Below are 18122 nucleotides of genomic sequence, written 5' to 3'. Positions count from 1 at the left end.
TGATTTGATATTTAATTTGTTTATTTAATTTATTTTTTGTAATGGGTCGTTCATATATTAGTTCCTGGGAAATCATTTTGAGGTTATGACTGTAAATAAATCTAGGTATTTTAGATGTACATAGGTACATTTTTAAAATTATTGATTGAAAATCATGTTTACTCACTTTGTGCCAAAATAGATGTAATTGGACAATTGATTCACAACGGTCGTGTAGTAGCGGGCTGCAGTTCCAATAGCGCCGAGTAACAACAAAATGAACAAACCCTTTCTTGGCCATTTCCATAGACTGAGTATCATTATGGGTGCGACAGCAAAGAGTTCGGTATCAATGCCGAGATGATGCGTATGTGTCAAGCACTGGATTTTATAATAGTAAAATGAAAATAATTCATAAATTAGTTCTAACAATACTAGATAATAAGCAGTGTATATTTTAGCTGAAATTACTCTTTTAATTTCACAAGTAGTTGTATTCCTAACATATTTGTAAGGGGCCATCCATAAATTACGTCACGCCTTGAAGGGGGGGGGGGGAAGTTTATCATTAAGAAGTGACATTGTGTGACAAGGGGCAGGGGGGTCAAAAGCTTTGTGACATCAGATTTCAAAATTTAGGGCAATATCGTTTCCCGCTCTGCTGCGTTCCTGGCTGTTAGACGACTGGCTGCTCTGTACCACGCTGATCATGCAGCAGAATAATTAAGTATCTATTATTTCGTGATTAGTCATTCGTTGTCTCTGTACTTTAATATTTAACTAAATGTTGATTTTATTAAAGTTTATTCAATAAATATAAGAATAAATAGAATAACCAGTTTTTTTATGTATATGCTAAATCCATAAAATTGGAAAATGGGTCACGTCACGTCAGGGGGGAAGGGGGGTTGAGTTCAAAATGTGACAACTTGTGACAAGGAGGGGGGAGGGGTGAAAAAGTCCTTAAATTCGTGTGACGTAATTTATGGATGGCCCCTAATCTACAGGAAGTGAAAAATTCTCTTAGAAGCTACTCTCTTTTTATAGCTTCTAATGTTACGCGGTTTTTAAGCTCTCACCATTTCACTGAAGCCAAAGTAGTTGTGTATAAAAAGTAAATTACGCCACCAGTTCCGTTTGCAAATATCTGCATGATGACCTACGACCAAGTTCCATTGTGGTCCCGAGCCCCACAAGGGTAGTACAAAAGTGCAGAAGAGTATAAGCGCCGCTAGTGGGGGTACAATACTGCGGAAGAAAATAGAGAGAGATTTAAAAAATGTGGAATTTATTTTTCAAGGCTTATAAAAATAAATGTCAAATCCGCAGCATTCCTCATTATTTGGGGAATGTTTTGTGTCGCTACAACAACAACATTCGGGTTACGTATAACCAAAAAGTATAAAGGGGTTTTCAATAAGAGCGCTTTAAAAATTTTAATACTGTGAAAGTACATTCGATGCCATTGTGTATGGAAGTCGATTTCTTTTTCATGGCCACCACGGACAGCTTGCAGAAGTCCACACGTTGAACTCAATTTTCGACGGATTTCAAACATAAATCGGCCAATACTGCTGTAATTTTGTGTTCGATATTCGTACGAAGTTCATCAATCGTTGCTGATTTATTGGCATAGACCATAAACTTGACGTAGCCCCATAGGAAATAGTCTAACGGTGTCAAATCGCACTACCGAGACGACCAATTGACTGGGCCATTTAATGAGATAATATATATATATATAATATAATATATATATGTATATATATATATTTGGCGTAGAAACCGCTTAAGCGATTATAGCCGAATCCACCAGAGCGCGCCACTCGTTCCTCCTTTTTGCTTTGTGGCGCCAACTGGAAACACCAAGTGAAGCCAGGTCACTTTGCACTTGGTCTTTCCACCGGAGTGGAGGTCATCCTCTTCCGCGGCTTCCTCCAGCGGGTACTGCATCGTACACTTTCAGAGCTGGAGTGTTTTCATCCATTCGTACAACATGACCTAGCCAGCGTAGCCGCTGTCTTTTTATTCGCTGAACTATGTCAATGACGTCTTATAAATCGTACAGCTCATCGTTCCATCGTCTGCGGTATTCGCCGTTGCCAATGTTCAGAGCACCATAAATCTTACGCAAAACCTTTCTCTCGAAAACCCCAAGAGTCGTCTCATCGGATGTTGTCATCGTCCACGCTTCGGCGCCATACATCAGGACAGGAATAATGAGCGACTTGTAGAGTTTGATTTTTGTTCGTAGAGAGAGGACTTTACTGTTCAATTGCCTACTCAGTCCAAAGTAACACCTGTTGGCAAGAGTGATTTTGCGTTGGATTTCAAAGCTGACATTGTTGGTGTTGTTAACGCTGGTTCCCAAGTAGACGAAACTATCTACGACTTTAAAGGTATGACTGTCAACAGTGACGTGGGAGCCAAGACGCGAGTGCGCTGACTGTTTGTTTGATGACAGGAGATATTTCGTCTTGTCCTCATTCACCATCACCACCATTCACTCATACGCTTTGCTTCTTTATCTAGTCTGGAAAAAAAAGAACAAACAGCGCGGTTGTTGCTTCCGATGATATCAATATCATCGGCATACGCGAGTTGAGATAATACGTTCACCAATTTCAATAAATCAATTGTGACATTAACTGTGTTTCTGTTGGAACCTCATATTGTCCAAGTCCATATCATCTAAATCGGGCCAAAAATATTTTTTTTCGGAGTGCAAGGGTGACTCATGGAGTACGTATGGATTTTGATTATTGACGAAACCATTCAGCGAGAAATGAGCCTCATCACTGAAGATGATTTTTCGATGAAAATCCGCTCTTAAAGTTGCCACTGACTCTGAATTTCGGTAGTAAATTTTAATAACTTCGACTCGTTGTTTGAATCGTATATATTTCCATGAGGAAATGGCAAGCTTTGCTGAAGAGAAATGTAAAAATAACGTGAATATGGCGTCCTTTGCAGTCCCTATCAGTCTACTTTTGAAAAACCCTTTACTTTTTTCACTTCATTCCAGCGTCTGCTCTTAAATGTATGCTTCAATTTAAGAATTTGAAGCCAAAACCTTGCTATACATAACCGGATCTCTGCGTTTCCAATACTTCGAGTTCTCATTACTAGCGTATTCATTGCGTGGGTTTGATCACATACTCAACAAGCTCAACAATTGTAAGCTTGCTTAAGCAACCTTTCGCATATTGCGAAAATACAAAATAAAGTTGCTAAAATTTATTATATTGGAATTACGCACTTCAATATACATATATTGATTCTTAGAACGTTGATTTCGTCATATATGTAAATGTTTATATTCCCTCTTCAATTCTTTCTTTGCGCAAATAAATTTAGATGTCTCTAGAAGTTAAGCTTTCGAACTATAAAAATTAGTTATTTACGAGTGTAAAATAAATACAATTTACATAAAAAATATATTAATTTTTGTATGACAAAAAGAAGACGTTCAAAAACTAGTTTTTGTTCTTTTTTATGACCCAAAAAGCTTATTTAGCATAAAATGAGAATAAAACTCACCGCATTAAACGACTGACATATTCATTTCGCAAACGCACAGGTTGACCTTTGAAGAGCCGGCCGAAGAGTGAATATGCCGTTAACATACCGCTGAAGAGCAGGAAGGGATCGGTGTAGAGCGAGGCAGCACGTCCAATCACGGTCCATGGGCGGCCCAAACTCTGTTAAAATGTGCGAACTTTTCATAAAAATAAAAAAATTTGATTTTTAATTGCATACCTCTGACATTTCCGTGCGATTGTTGTAGGGATTGAAAAACATGGCCATCGATTTGTGCGAGAAGAGCAACATGACCGCATTCAGAAAGCGTATGCCATGCACAGCCTCAATGTCATTGGGTGAGGAGCTGGTGCTGAAGAGCCAACGCAGATTCTTGTCCAAAGAGAAGGCGGTGAACCATTCATCTGTAAGCATTTTTTAGGCGTAAGAAAACAATCCTTTGAAAATTAAATACAATCTAATTACTTGGCTTTTGATGCGCTTTGGTGCAGCGCTCATAAATGGTCGATAATACAGTAATGGAGAGTATGATCAGGAAGAAGCGTCTACAAATAGGAAAGTATTTGTTGTAATAAAGTTTTCATTTTTTATATTTTTTATTATTTTGACATTAGCACTCACACAACCCACGTTGTATTGCGATCCCATGGCTTATTGTCGCGCACTTGACACAACTTCGGCTCCACGCGCACTTGGAACGTAATGCCGGTGGAACTGGTAAGATTACTGAGATACTCCTTCACAGTGTACTCCACGTCTTGATAACTGCAAGCGTCCGGCACACAAATACCCCAGTTGATTAGCGAGTAGCGTGGTACACGATGGCCAGGCTGTAAAAAAATGAGATCCATAGTTTTCATCATAGAGGTACATATATTTAAATATATGTATATATAAATAGTGGGTTGTAAAGTTTTTTTCTGAGTAATTGTAAACAAAGACTTTTGCTTCCCGCAATAGTAAATTCTACGTAATTTTTGCCTATAACAATTTGTAACGAACGCTCACTCAAAACAATGAACGTGGCAAATCGAACAAACAACTTTGGTATTAAAACATTGAGCCTTTTAAAGGCAGAAATTTGCTCGGAGATTTCTTTCCTCTCTCCAAGATCATCTCTTTTGATTTCAGATTGGTTAGAGTTTTTAGTGTTAACCGTATTAGAATCGTCTTTCTAATATTATTGACGAAAAACATATCTGGACCAACCGAGAGAAATATTCTACGAAGAGAAATATTCCCAAAGAAAAATTCTTCCAAAAGTTAGTAAAACGTTGTTACTAGAAGAAACGTTGTTACTGGTGAAGTAGTTTAATGAATTAATTCTTTCTTGATGGAAGAGTAAATGCAACGGAATTGTCGAAGAGAGTAGGATGACTAAAGTTCTTTAGGTAGATCACCAGTTTGTTTATGTCGTAAACTTCAAAGCTCAGGAATTTCACTCGATCGTTTACATGAGCAAAACCTTTTAGATATTATTTTATACAATAAAAATAAGTCAATGTATCTCAAAGTTGCTAATTTATTTCTATATAAATGTCTTTATTGCCACTCTCTTAGAGTTTTTAACGAGGACACAATGCGGAGTGCAATGAACTCTTTGATTAGTTTGCCAACTAGCGCTTTTTTGATTAGCTGTATAATAAAATATTTTTTTTTCGTTATTGATTTTGTCAAATTACAAAAACAAGCGTATATATTTCACAGCGCAGTATAATTAAATTTGCTTGCTAGTCAACGAAGCAGTGACAAAGCAGATGTGAATAAAGCAACAACACAAACAAAAAATTTTAATAAACCGTAAACTATGCTTCAAATTTGCTATGTGGAAACTTTAATACGGAAAAAAAATATTTTTGGCAAATTAAAGTTGAAGTTCAAGTTCAATGTGTGCGCTGAGCTGTGCAGACATAAATTATGATCATAAATTTGCATGATTTGTACACGCAAATGTGAGAAAATATTATTATTTAATTTATGACGTAGTGCGAGTGTATTTTTTGTGTTAGTTTGATAGTCCATGCACCTATAACAACACAGTTTTAGGTCATCATAATTCGTATTGCAGTACTTGATCCGTTCATTAAAGTGTCTAAATTTGGCGGATCTGCTGGACTAACTTTGGTAATGAAGAAGTAAGTATTTATAAATAGTAAATATTCCGTTAATATTAAGCTAGAAAATGAGATCCGTTTCAATCATCCGCGTAATCAGTCATGAATTATGTCTTGTCATTGATAATTCAATACAAATATTGTAATTAAAAATATAGATCTCTAGTGCCAATAGAGATTCTGATATTCAAGTCCATTCTATTTTTTGCTCCTTTATGTCTTGAGAAATCCCATTTTCATTGGAGTCAGTGGGAGTTGTTTTGCTGGTATATTAATATGTGTAGCTCAATGTTGGAGGCGTCAGCTTATTCCAAAATATTCGGAAAAGTCTCTACTAAGGCCTGAGCTTACTAAAAGTCAGTGATATCTTAAAATATTATATTACATATCAATGAACTCTGTTTCTCTCTCTAAATTGCAGGGACATATAAGGTAAATAAGAGAAGTGACTGAATAAAAATGATGAAAGGTCATACATATCTTGAACCGAGTAAGTATTTAAGTTTGAATGTATTTTCTTATAGAAAAATCTCACGATATGCAATATGTGTTGTTTTTTTGGGTTATGTAAATATTTACTTAAAAAAAAAACGAATTGAAATATTTTAATTATAAGCAATATAGGTAAGGTCGTGTTGTGGTTATTGTTCCTTGAGCAGTTGTTGTTGGTATTTCTTGAATGCAATGAAAAACTGAGTGAAGAAAGTTTGATGATTGATTAGAGGCTCACATTTTAATTTTAATTTTAATTTTAATTGTAATTTTAATTTGAATTTGAATTTGAATTTGAATTTGAATTTGAATTTGAATTTGAATTTGAATTGTAATTTGAATTTGAATTTGAATTTGAATTTGAATTTGAATTTGAATTTTAATTTGAATTTGAATTTGAATTTGAATTTGAATTTGAATTTGAATTTGAATTTGAATTTGAATTTGAATTGTAATTTGAATTTGAATTTGAATTTGAATTTGAATTTGAATTTGAATTTGAATTTGAATTTGAATTTGAATTTTAATTTTAATTGTAATTTGAATTTGAATTTGAATTTGAATTATAATTTTAATTTTAATTTTAATCTATGCAATATGTGTTGTTTTTTTGGGTTATGTAAATATTTACTTAAAAAAAAAAACGAATTGAAATATTTTAATTTTAAGCAATATAGGTAAGGTCGTGTTGTGGTTATTGTTCCTTGAGCAGTTGTTGTTGGTATTTCTTGAATGCAATGAAAAACTGAGTGAAGAAAGTTTGATGATTGATTAGAGGCTCACATTTTAATTTTAATTTTAATTTTAATTGTAATTTTAATTTGAATTTGAATTTGAATTTGAATTTGAATTTGAATTTGAATTTGAATTTGAATTGTAATTTGAATTTGAATTTGAATTTGAATTTGAATTTGAATTTGAATTTGAATTTTAATTTGAATTTGAATTTGAATTTGAATTTGAATTTGAATTTGAATTTGAATTTGAATTTGAATTGTAATTTTAATTTGAATTTGAATTTGAATTTGAATTTGAATTTGAATTTGAATTTTAATTTTAATTGTAATTTGAATTTGAATTTGAATTTGAATTATAATTTTAATTTTAATTTTAATCTTAATTTTAATTTTAATTTTAATTTTAATTTTAATTTTAATTTTAATTTTAATTTTAATTTTAATTTTAATTTTAATTTTAATTTTAATTTTAATTTTAATTTTAATTTTAATTTTAATTTTAATTTTAATTTTAATTTTAATTTTAATTTTAATTTTAATTTTAATTTTAATTTTAATTTTAATTTTAATTTTAATTTTAATTTTAATTTTAATTTTAATTTTAATTTTAATTTTAATTTTAATTTTAATTTTAATTTTAATTTTAATTTTAATTTTAATTTTAATTTTAATTTTAATTTTAATTTTAATTTTAATTTTAATTTTAATTTTAATTTTAATTTTAATTTTAATTTTAATTTTAATTTTAATTTTAATTTTAATTTTAATTTTAATTTTAATTTTAATTTTAATTTTAATTTTAATTTTAATTTGAATTTGAATTTGAATTTGAATTTGAATTTGAATTTGAATTTGAATTTGAATTTGAATTTGAATTTGAATTTGAATTTGAATTTGAATTTGAATTTGAATTTGAATTTGAATTTGAATTTGAATTTGAATTTTAATTTTAATTGTAATTTGAATTTGAATTTGAATTTGAATTATAATTTTAATTTTAATCTTAATTTTAATTTTAATTTTAATTTTAATTTTAATTTTAATTTTTTAATTTTAATTTTAATTTTAATTTTAATTGTAATTTAATTTTAATTTTAATTTTAATTTTAATTGTAATTTTAATTTGAATTTGAATTTGAATTTGAATTTGAATTTGAATTTGAATTTGAATTTGAATTATAATTTTAATTTTAATTTTAATCTTAATTTTAATTTTAATTTTAATTTGAATTTGAATTTGAATTTGAATTTGAATTTGAATTTGAATTTGAATTTGAATTTGAATTTGAATTTGAATTTGAATTTGAATTTGAATTTGAATTTAATTTTATTTTAATTTTATTTTTAATTTTAATTTTAATTTTAATTTTAATTTTAATTTTAATTTTAATTTTAATTTTAATTTTAATTTTAATTTTAATTTTAATTTTAATTTTAATTTTAATTTTAATTTTAATTTTAATTTTAATTTTAATTTTAATTTTAATTTTAATTTTAATTTTTTCATAAATTCACATAAATAATCGTACTGCGCTCTTCTCTTATCGCCTAACTTTTCTCTAATCTTTTAATGCAATACGGAATTCATTTGAAATTTAAATGGTTATCGCATGCCTGGCTTCCGGTGGCGCGTCAATAAAAATACAATTATATGCGAGTGCGTGTCACTACAAATATGCAAATCACACATGCATACATACATACAAACTATTTCGTCACATGCAAAATGAATTCATTCATAAAACATTTCGCCGATCAATTCACACACGAGTTGTAATTTGGCAATTTGTAAGCTGTAAACGCGGTTGTAATTCAAGTTTTATGTTAATTAAAACATTTTTATCGTTGCACTAAAGCCAATTACATGTGAAAATGCAATAATGAAGGCGATAGTTGCAAAAACTGCACGATTAATAAACCATTTGTTTACATTAAAATGATAACGTGTGGGTATGTGGCGTTTTGTTGTTACTTTTTCATGATACTTAAATAGAAGAATTCTGCTTCTACGCTTAATAGCCTGAGAAAGCCAATACTCTGTTTATAGGTCCTAAGCATGTACATGTATGTATGGTTATGTGTGAAGAGAAAATAACTGTGTTGTATGTGTGCGCCTTATAATGCTAATAATGATGTAATTATATTTGCGCTTGAGTGTATAAATAGCAAAACATTTCGCTTGTCAAACAAAAGACTCAAGTAGCGAACGCGCTTTAACAATTCACAACGAAAATAAACAAATAGGCGAAAAGAAAAAAAAATACTTAACAACGTATTGTTTAGGCGTGTTTTTTATAACCTTTACAACTTGTGCGCACTAATAATTGAATTGCTAATTAAGTGAAATGCACTTACATCATTGAATTCACTCTTGAATGGTCCGTGCGATTGTATCAGCTTGAATAGGGCGCGCAAACGTTTCGATTTGTGTGGCAACACTGGCTGTGCGTAAGCCAAACAATACTGCCCTTTGATGCCATCATCCGCCTCGTCGTCGTCGTCGCCGTCGTCACCAGCGGCTGTTGCGCCCGCGGCGCTGCTGATGCTCAGACACTGATCGAAATCACCCGGCTGATTAATGTTGCCATTGAGTATGCCCGAAGTGATTTTGCCGGTGGCGTCATGCACTGCAAAACGTGTGAGGAAAGAAAAACGCAAACAATTTTAGTTATAAATTTTATAATAATCATAAAAATAGTTGCTATAAAATAAAATAGTTGCAAACATGGTTGTATGATATTACAGTTAAACGTTTAATTGGTGGATTTATAGAAAGGCACAAAATTCATATGCAAATTAGGCACAATTTAAGCACATCGCACAGCACATTTTTGTTTTGGCAACTTGGCTACCCGACGTCAAAATTAACATGTTCAAATAGAAAAGGTTAATTGTTGAGAGGAGTGTGCAATAAATTGAATGGGATTAGCAGTTAGTATGTGTTATAAACTAAAAGTGAGAACTCGTTGTTTGGTAGACTGCATACTTACTCGTGTGCTAAATCATATAATTTTTGAAAGATGGAAATTAAAAAAATATTGTTTTGATTAATTGTGTATTAAAAATAAAAAAAAATATTACTATATTTAATTGTGTATTAAATTATTATTTTTTTAATTATTAATTTGTAAGTTTTATTTTAAAATTCAATTCTAATTTTATGTTAAAATTTGTATTTATATTTATATTTATATTTATATTTATATTTATATTTATATTTATATTTATATTTATATTTATATTTATATTTATATTTATATTTATATTTATATTTATATTTATATTTATATTTATATTTATATTTATATTTATATTTATATTTATATTTATATTTATATTTATATTTATATTTATATTTATATTTATATTTATATTTATATTTATATTTATATTAATATTTATATTTATATTTATATTTATATTTATATTTATATTTATATTTATATTTATATTTATATTTATATTTATATTTATATTTATATTTATATTTATATTTATATTTATATTTATATTTATATTCATAATTAATTTTATTTGTATCTTTAACAATTTAGTATTTCAATACTAATCATTCACTTTTAATTACGTTTTATTAATTGTAATTTTAATCTTATATTCATTACATGTCCTTTTATCATTTAATTTTAATTAAAATTTTAATATTTTTTTCTAAAAGATATTATTTTTTATTTTATTTTATGTAAAATTTTAAATTAATTTGTAATTTTTGTTATTAGTTTAATTTTACTTTCTTAATCCTTGCTTTGTTTCAAAATTAATAATGTCATTTCAGTTTTATATTTTGATTACTTTTAGGTTTCAACTTAATATACATTGCATTTATATCAATAAAAATGTTTATATTTTTGTTATTTTTTTGAACCATTATAGTAGTCAATATGGTTTTGAAATTATGTCTACCAACAATAGCACACTGATGAGCAATAGTAAGGGCTCTTTCTATTCCTTTTCTTACAAGCTCAACAATATTGCTATTTACTGCAATCTCGCTATATTTCGGTTTCCAATTGAGTCTGACATGGAATTGAAAGTGAGGTTAAGTGTCGTTTTAGTTAAAAAAATGAGTTACAAAATATTTTCCGTCATTTTAAATTAGTTAATTAAGTTTTGCTGAATTATTCTAAAAAATAATAAAGATTTTAATGAAATCATCCTAACTAAGAATAATTACTTTTTACTGCGAAGATGTTTTCACAAATTACTTTTCTATAAACATTTTCCATTTTAGTTAACGCTGCAATTAATTTTTATATTGTATAAAATTGCACAAAAATGCAGTCAAGCATAATTGACTAAAAAATTACAAAACCACTTTTGAACGTTACAAAGTGATAAAAATGCCTGTGTCTAAATTGTGAGTCTCGCTCTTGCACTGTCAGCCTATGCACATACATAATTAAAAGTTTAACTTATAACCCATACTTATTTAATTTAATACAATGTTCTATGCGCTTGGCTGAAAAATGCTGAAAATGTGTGACGTTTCAATGCTTCACGCTGCGCAAAACGCCTAGAACTTTAACATTCGCAATTTGCCACTCGCCATTTGTTTTAACCTTGGTAGTGATTTGTAAATTAACGCAAAATGAAAAAAATCTTAAGCGCTACATTACAAGGCTGGCATGCAATGAAACTGGTTAGGTAAAAGAGGCGTTATGTTTCATTTGAAAAAAAAAAACAAGTAATATAAAAAGTATTCGAATGAGAGATGTGCAAAACATCGAAGACTTTTGAAAGAATTCTAAAAAATTAGTGCTGCAGACTCTATAATAACTATAAAAGTCTCCGGGTTGATCGGTGAATGGGTGAAAAACAGCAATTTAAGACTACGTAACCCATGAGAAAATCTTATCCAGTTGAGTTTCAACTTTTGGACCTTTCAGAAACTTTTCGTTGGGTTTCATTAATTTAACACAAATATCAGAGCGGCTTTTATGTTATTGTCTTTCATCTACGTCGGATCCTACTTTACGATCGATAGTTATGTCAGTTTGGGAACTCACATGGATCCATATGACATTATGGATGAAGAATTATAAAAATGTATAACTGTCTCATTATTCGTAACAACTTAAATTGATCACGATCAAGAGGTTCTTGATATGATCGATGGAAACATTCTGTGAAAGGCACATGAACCATCCCAGATTACCGAGAGTGAATACTGCAAACGAAGTTTGATCCTTCGTATTTGGGAGCTTTATACACGTGTCAGAATCCCAATTTATTATACTAAGTTAAATTAATTTAATACATTAAGATTATAATTGAGACGCCAGTTTTTGCCTTTCGTACAACCGGCTGCGATTATCGAACAGCTGTTATACATTTTTTTTGCTGTTCATAAGAAGTTGGTAAGCTTAATCAGTTGATTGCTATTTTATCAATAACCACAACCATATTTCCTTTTTTCTTTTGTATGCTAAATCGATGTAAATTGGCGCTTTAAGCGAGAAAAGGCCGGTTAATTGATCAATTAACTCCTGTGGGAAAAAGCTATAACGTTAGTCAATTAGCAAATGGTCTTCACTTCATTATTAGATTATTAGATTAAATAATTTGTCGAATGAATGACCTCTGCTAAATATGTATGTGAATTTAGTTATCATTTGAAGTTAGTACCGATTAAAGATATACTGTTATGCGGCTAGAGAATAATAATAAGAAGAAGAATTATTATTTATTTGGGTTCAAGTTAATAAGTAAGAAAGACTTTACTCCAATTGTGTGCCAGGCCACAGAGGAATTGAAGGTAACGGGGTGGTAGACGAGATTGCCAAAAGGGTATAAAACTATCATTTGAAAACATGACCGACTTAGGTAAACCCGTGCAATGTCAACATGATGATCTGGACAGGAACATAGCAAGAAGATCAAAGCGCGTTTGAATTATCTACCGCGTTGCTAAACCGCAAAAGTTATATGTAGTAGATGAAAAGTACATGAAACTCCCACCAATTCTTGTTCTGCAGTGGCTAGACAATGCTTCAAGCATTTGGGGGCCCTACAATATAAACAAACTGGATGAGGTATCGGAAGTGAGCCCAAATAATATTTTAAAAATCATTGACTCTGTGTGACAATACTCCATCAGGTATCGCTAAGAACCAAAACTGGTCTGTGCGTGGCTTTGCGGCCAGCCAGACTAACTTCACCTAATTATCGGGTGATAAATAAATTTAACTATAATGAACCTCTAATAGCATTTCATACGATCCTTCATGGAAATATTGATATTATCTATACATGACAGTTCTAAAACATTCATTTTGAAATTAGCTGTTTCGGGATTGCGAATATTTGCTTGTACCACGACAGTAACCAGAGGTACATGCATATATAGACGCAACTAGTGATTAAAATTTGTTGTTGTAGTACAACAAATTAATACAAATATCAAACACAAACTTGAACCAAAATATGAATTTTTATTATTTTTTAGTGTCTACTGCCGCGAAGCCATTTATTGCTAGCTACAAATCTTTACTGTATGCTTCTCAGTCAGCCAAAGCACAAAATTCTAAACGTCTTACGTTTGCGACGCTGCTGCCGTCGTAAGCCTCGACTGCTGGTGTGCTGCACATTCTGATTTCGCCTAGAAGTAGTTGTTGTTCACACCTCTATCGAAGCAACCACAAACATGTCTACACGAATGCGTTTTAGACTGTGGTTTTCAATGTTAAAGCGACGTTGCAGGGGTCGCGACTGCCGCAGTTAGCTGCGCCGCAGCGTCAATTCTCAAGACTCGATTTTGTTCACATTTATAGCCTCCAGTCATGTGCAATTTTTTGCAACTTGTTGCAGCTGCTGTTCTGATGTGTAGTGGATAGTAAATGGCTGTGGCACTGACTATGACGGAGGCTGCACTTCTAAGTGCACTTGAGACGTTTAGGCCATTGCTAGTGTTTTTGTGGCGGCCATAACGTCTAAACTGGGTAAAGTTCGCCAACTGACCTTCAAATTTTGATTGCAGCATTTACAAGATATGTATTGTATTACACACGAAAACAAACTAGAAATCCTACGAAATGTGGCAAGACAGCACGAAGGTGGGTTAGATGTACGAGCGTACATAGACGAAGTTGTTTTGTGGTAGCGAATATAATTGCAATTGAGAGGCGTGTTGGTTTATGCAACCGTGTATACTCGGTATTTGTTGGTATAACGATTATTTGAAGATCGCTTCAAATATACGAGAAATAGATCTAGATAAAGACAGCAATGAGCACATATATTTCAGATATTTGAGATATTAAAATGCATCTTCGTATTTATCTGAGTAGTTAAATAAGAATATCGATTCAGCTTTCGGACTGTATCCAGGGTATTTCGAGAATAGTTAGTTTTAGATGGTTTCTTCATATCAATCCTCATCTTCAATTTTCTCTTAAAATTTCCTTTCACAATTTTGATTCTGTTTTTGCATTTGTTCACAATGTTATGGCACTCTTTAGAGAGTAAAGTGATATTTTATGAGATGTTTTAATCAATACTCGATTCTTCTAAGACTTCATGATTTTCTGTGTTGAAGTAGAGTTATAAACATTTTTAGCCTTCTTTTCAGACAATATTTATTTTCTTAAATTTCTCTTCACTTTCCTTCTATAGTTTTTATACTCTTTTAGCTTTTCTTCTTTCAATTTTATCACTGAAAAATTGAAAATCATCTAACCAACACTAGTGTCAAGCCCTCACTTCTCCATTTCTATATGTTCGCTGCTTTATGGATATAAATAGAGAATTTAGCGCATATTCTCACGAGCATATTAATTTCAGTAATTTCAGGTATTCTCAACAATTTTGCTATAAGTTTGCTAATTTGTCACAGTCAATTGGCATACGCGCGTTTTATTGCCACTTTCGCGCTTCTTCGTTTTGATTATTTTTGCTATGGATTTATGCTTTTTCATGTTTTATTATGTGCATGTGCATACTTATTTTTTTTCTGCTTCGTATTTGCTTACATAAGCTGCAGTTTTCCGTCAATTTGACCTTGGGAATACAACTACAAATATTGGCTTGTGGCCAAAACAAGCTTGGCGAGCTTTTAGTTTTGATTTATTACAGGTGTAATGAGTATTTTATTTTATCAAATTACTTTGCTAACTATGTTAATAGATTTTACATTTTAATGGTGAGAACTAACTTTTCGATTTGAATCAGTAAATGCATTCTAAATATATAATTCAATTATAGTATTATAATTCAATTTTTTTATTTTTTTTTTAACCTTTATAATAATTGTTAATTATTCTTAGTGTGGAAATTTTTATTGTTTAGAAATCAATTCATACATAAATTATATTATACTGCATTTGTTCTTGTATGTAATATATATATGTAGGTATACGAGCTAGTGTTTCTACTGATAAAAGTTGTTTAAGATATCTTTGTCTCTAAAATGAGATATTGCTTGCACAAATTTGATCCGAGTTCTATGCTTTATCTTAAACTATAAATTAACATTTAACTATCTCAGATTGTCACAGAAAACTACTATTATGATTTATGATTTTAGGCTCATTAGTATTTCTTCACTAGTATTACTTAGGTCAAATCATTGATATATTTTTATTAAAAAATTTTTAAAAACATTATAATGCTTTACTTACTTTTTAAAGCCCAGAAATCGAAGTTATTCAAGCCTTCTAGAAAACGTCGCATTTGCCTGCGACACTTTGGAGAGGCATTAGGGTTGCGCGCTGCATCGAAAGGCGTGGCAACTGATATGAATCTTCGTCCAATGTTGTACAAATAAACTGCAAATAGAGAAAAATCGTAAAAATAAAATTGTTAAAGAAATCTGCTACCAATAGAACGTTAAATATAGAAATAATTGAAGAAAGACGTGAGCTGCCTGTTAGCATAACTATGGGCTGATAGTTGAGCTTGATAGATATAATGAAATATGCTCGTCGTGAGGCATTAGGAGCTCTGAAAACGTATATGAAGGAATTATACCAAAGGTGATATATTCGAGAATGTTAAGGAATACGAATGTACCTAATATGGATTTTGGTTACAGAGAGAGAACAGATAAGGATAGGGATCGGCTTTTTTTAATGGGCTCACATCAAGAAGAAGTTTAATAATGAAGAGACTGGAGGGTGAAATAGGCATTGGCATTAAATCACTGACCTGTTCCAAGCAAAACTACTTTTGGTTGGGTATAACTGAGAATGATGACGACCTAGCCAAAAAGAAGGATGTTGGTGGCATTATAAAAATATGAATTCATAACCTCGAGAAGGAACAAAGAAAAAACTCAACAACATGTAAGATTTGTTTACGCACATTTGTTTGCGGAAATACAATTTTCGAAAACAGAACACTGCTCATTTCCTTGACTTTCCGAAACTAATACACAGCATTTACTGCTTACTTATTTACAACAAACGATGTCGAAAAAGGGACTACTCAATTGTATACAGATACTTAGTATTGAAGTTTCTAAATGGATAAGTTTGTTGTTTATTCACAGTAGGCGATGACAGCCACATTAGCATCAGGAAATAAGACGACACGTCTGTCGATGCGTCAGACAACACTAGACTATATGCGCGGCATGTTGTTGGGGAAATATGTAGACTTATTAATTAGGTACAATGTACGAGTAGCTATACTTAGTTATTTATGTATAGATTACTATATGATATTTCAATATGAGACAATATAGTATTTTTCTATGTACTTGTGTACTTTGTTGAGGTTATAAGTGGTTTTGAAGAAGACTATTTTAAGTTTAATTAATGCATTAAGCTCAGGCTTGATATAGTAAACATACTTTCTTATTAAAAAATATTATTATTGCCATTTATTAATTTAGCTATAATTATATAGATCATATGTCTTTAGTTTCAGAAATTTCAGAAATTTGATCAGACGTTTAACTCAATCATATGTTATGTAATATCTTTGTAGAATTTAAAACTTTGAATTTAATTTTAACTGGATAGCTTTACTAAAAACAGGATTTTAATAAATATAATGGTTTTCAAAAGATGGGTACTGAACAGTAAAATAAATTTAAACTAAATGGGTCAATTAATGATTATACAATAAATTAAGATGGTCTCTGAGTACAAGATAAGCATATACGAAACTCAGATATTAAGCTTTTTTGTTGAAAGAGAATGGTCTTATATCTTTTCGAAATGTTGATGGGTTTTATAAGATGATCTTTAATGTAAACTCAGAGGTTTGACAATAGTTGTCTAGATGTTTATTTTTCTTTTTGAAGTCTTAACTTAACAACCAGTGTCTAAACGATAAAAAATTAATGTCCAACGTATATTTTCTCTCACTCACAAGCAAATTGTGAGAAAATATCCAAAATGGCCTTAATTGGTGTCATTAGATATTGAATTTATAGTCTAACTTTTATTGCGGAGTTAATTTATTCTGCTGTTCGTCTGGATAATATTTATTTTTTTTTTTGGCATGAGACATGTGAGATTCAAAAACAATGGTTGTTTTATCACAGCATTGAAGTCCCTGAAAACATACACACGTTGCATAAGTAAGAACATACTTAGAAACAAAAAAAAGCGCGTCGAAAACAATGACGGGGTTTTTGCAAAACCTCATGCTAAAAATCTTAAAATTCAAGCAATGTGCGCCGAGCGTTTGATAATTATGTTAATACACTCTCTTGTATGTGGATCCAATTATGAATTCTTCGCACGAATTTTTGTGCAATGATATCGTCGCAATCGAACGCAAAGAGCGTACATTTCTCACCGACAGTAGCAGAACAAAGTGTGCAAATGAGCAACGGATGAGCGACTACCTGTTGAATGCCTAACAACGATTGTACTTAGTGGCTGATACTTATACATATAATATAGTAGGTGGTATGTGAAGGGGCGTATAAGCGCTTGAATGAAAACAATTCTGAAGCGTTGTACTGGCTTTTGATTAAAAAAAAACGAAAAGCAAAGTATAGAATGTACACGTGTCCGGCATAAAACAAAATTGTCACAAATCTATTTTTTTTCGTGGCATGTGAGATTCTTTGATAATGTTCATATCATAATTTAGCGTACATTTCTTTGACATGTGCTTAACTGAGATGTGCATTCAGTTATAATAATCTTAAGCATACGTTTTTGCAGTTGATAAATATTAGTCGATAGCAAAGGCACCAACACTGAACTTTTAAATTATCGATAATAATAATTTTATTTAAAGTATCGATTATGTTTAATAATGTTTAGACCAAATTATTCAGCGCATAGTA

General features: G+C 30.7%; 1 protein-coding gene across 5 annotated transcripts in view; it reads right to left on the bottom strand.

Annotated features, from left to right (window-relative positions):
* The window catches only part of LOC105218069 (O-acyltransferase like protein), a 35241-nt gene that overhangs the window by 1108 nt on the left and 16011 nt on the right, over nt 1-18122 (bottom strand). For 4 of the 5 annotated variants that reach the window (XM_054230709.1, XM_054230708.1, XM_054230710.1 and 1 more), the window contains 8 exons: nt 15496-15642; nt 9218-9489; nt 4141-4349; nt 3985-4064; nt 3739-3923; nt 3520-3680; nt 1059-1227; nt 167-360 (listed from right to left, as the gene is read on the bottom strand). In XM_054230709.1, coding sequence (XP_054086684.1) covers nt 167-360; nt 1059-1227; nt 3520-3680; nt 3739-3923; nt 3985-4064; nt 4141-4349; nt 9218-9489; nt 15496-15642 — 1417 coding nt within the window. The remainder of the gene's footprint in view (nt 1-166; nt 361-1058; nt 1228-3519; nt 3681-3738; nt 3924-3984; nt 4065-4140; nt 4350-9217; nt 9490-15495; nt 15643-18122) is intronic. The other variant, XM_054230711.1, reaches the window with a different exon arrangement.

Source organism: Zeugodacus cucurbitae, chromosome 5, assembly GCF_028554725.1.
Source record: "Zeugodacus cucurbitae isolate PBARC_wt_2022May chromosome 5, idZeuCucr1.2, whole genome shotgun sequence".
NCBI classification, from domain to species: domain Eukaryota; kingdom Metazoa; phylum Arthropoda; class Insecta; order Diptera; family Tephritidae; genus Zeugodacus; species Zeugodacus cucurbitae.
The sequence above is the reverse complement of the archived record's forward strand: the minus strand, read 5'-3'. Positions and strand labels throughout refer to the sequence as shown.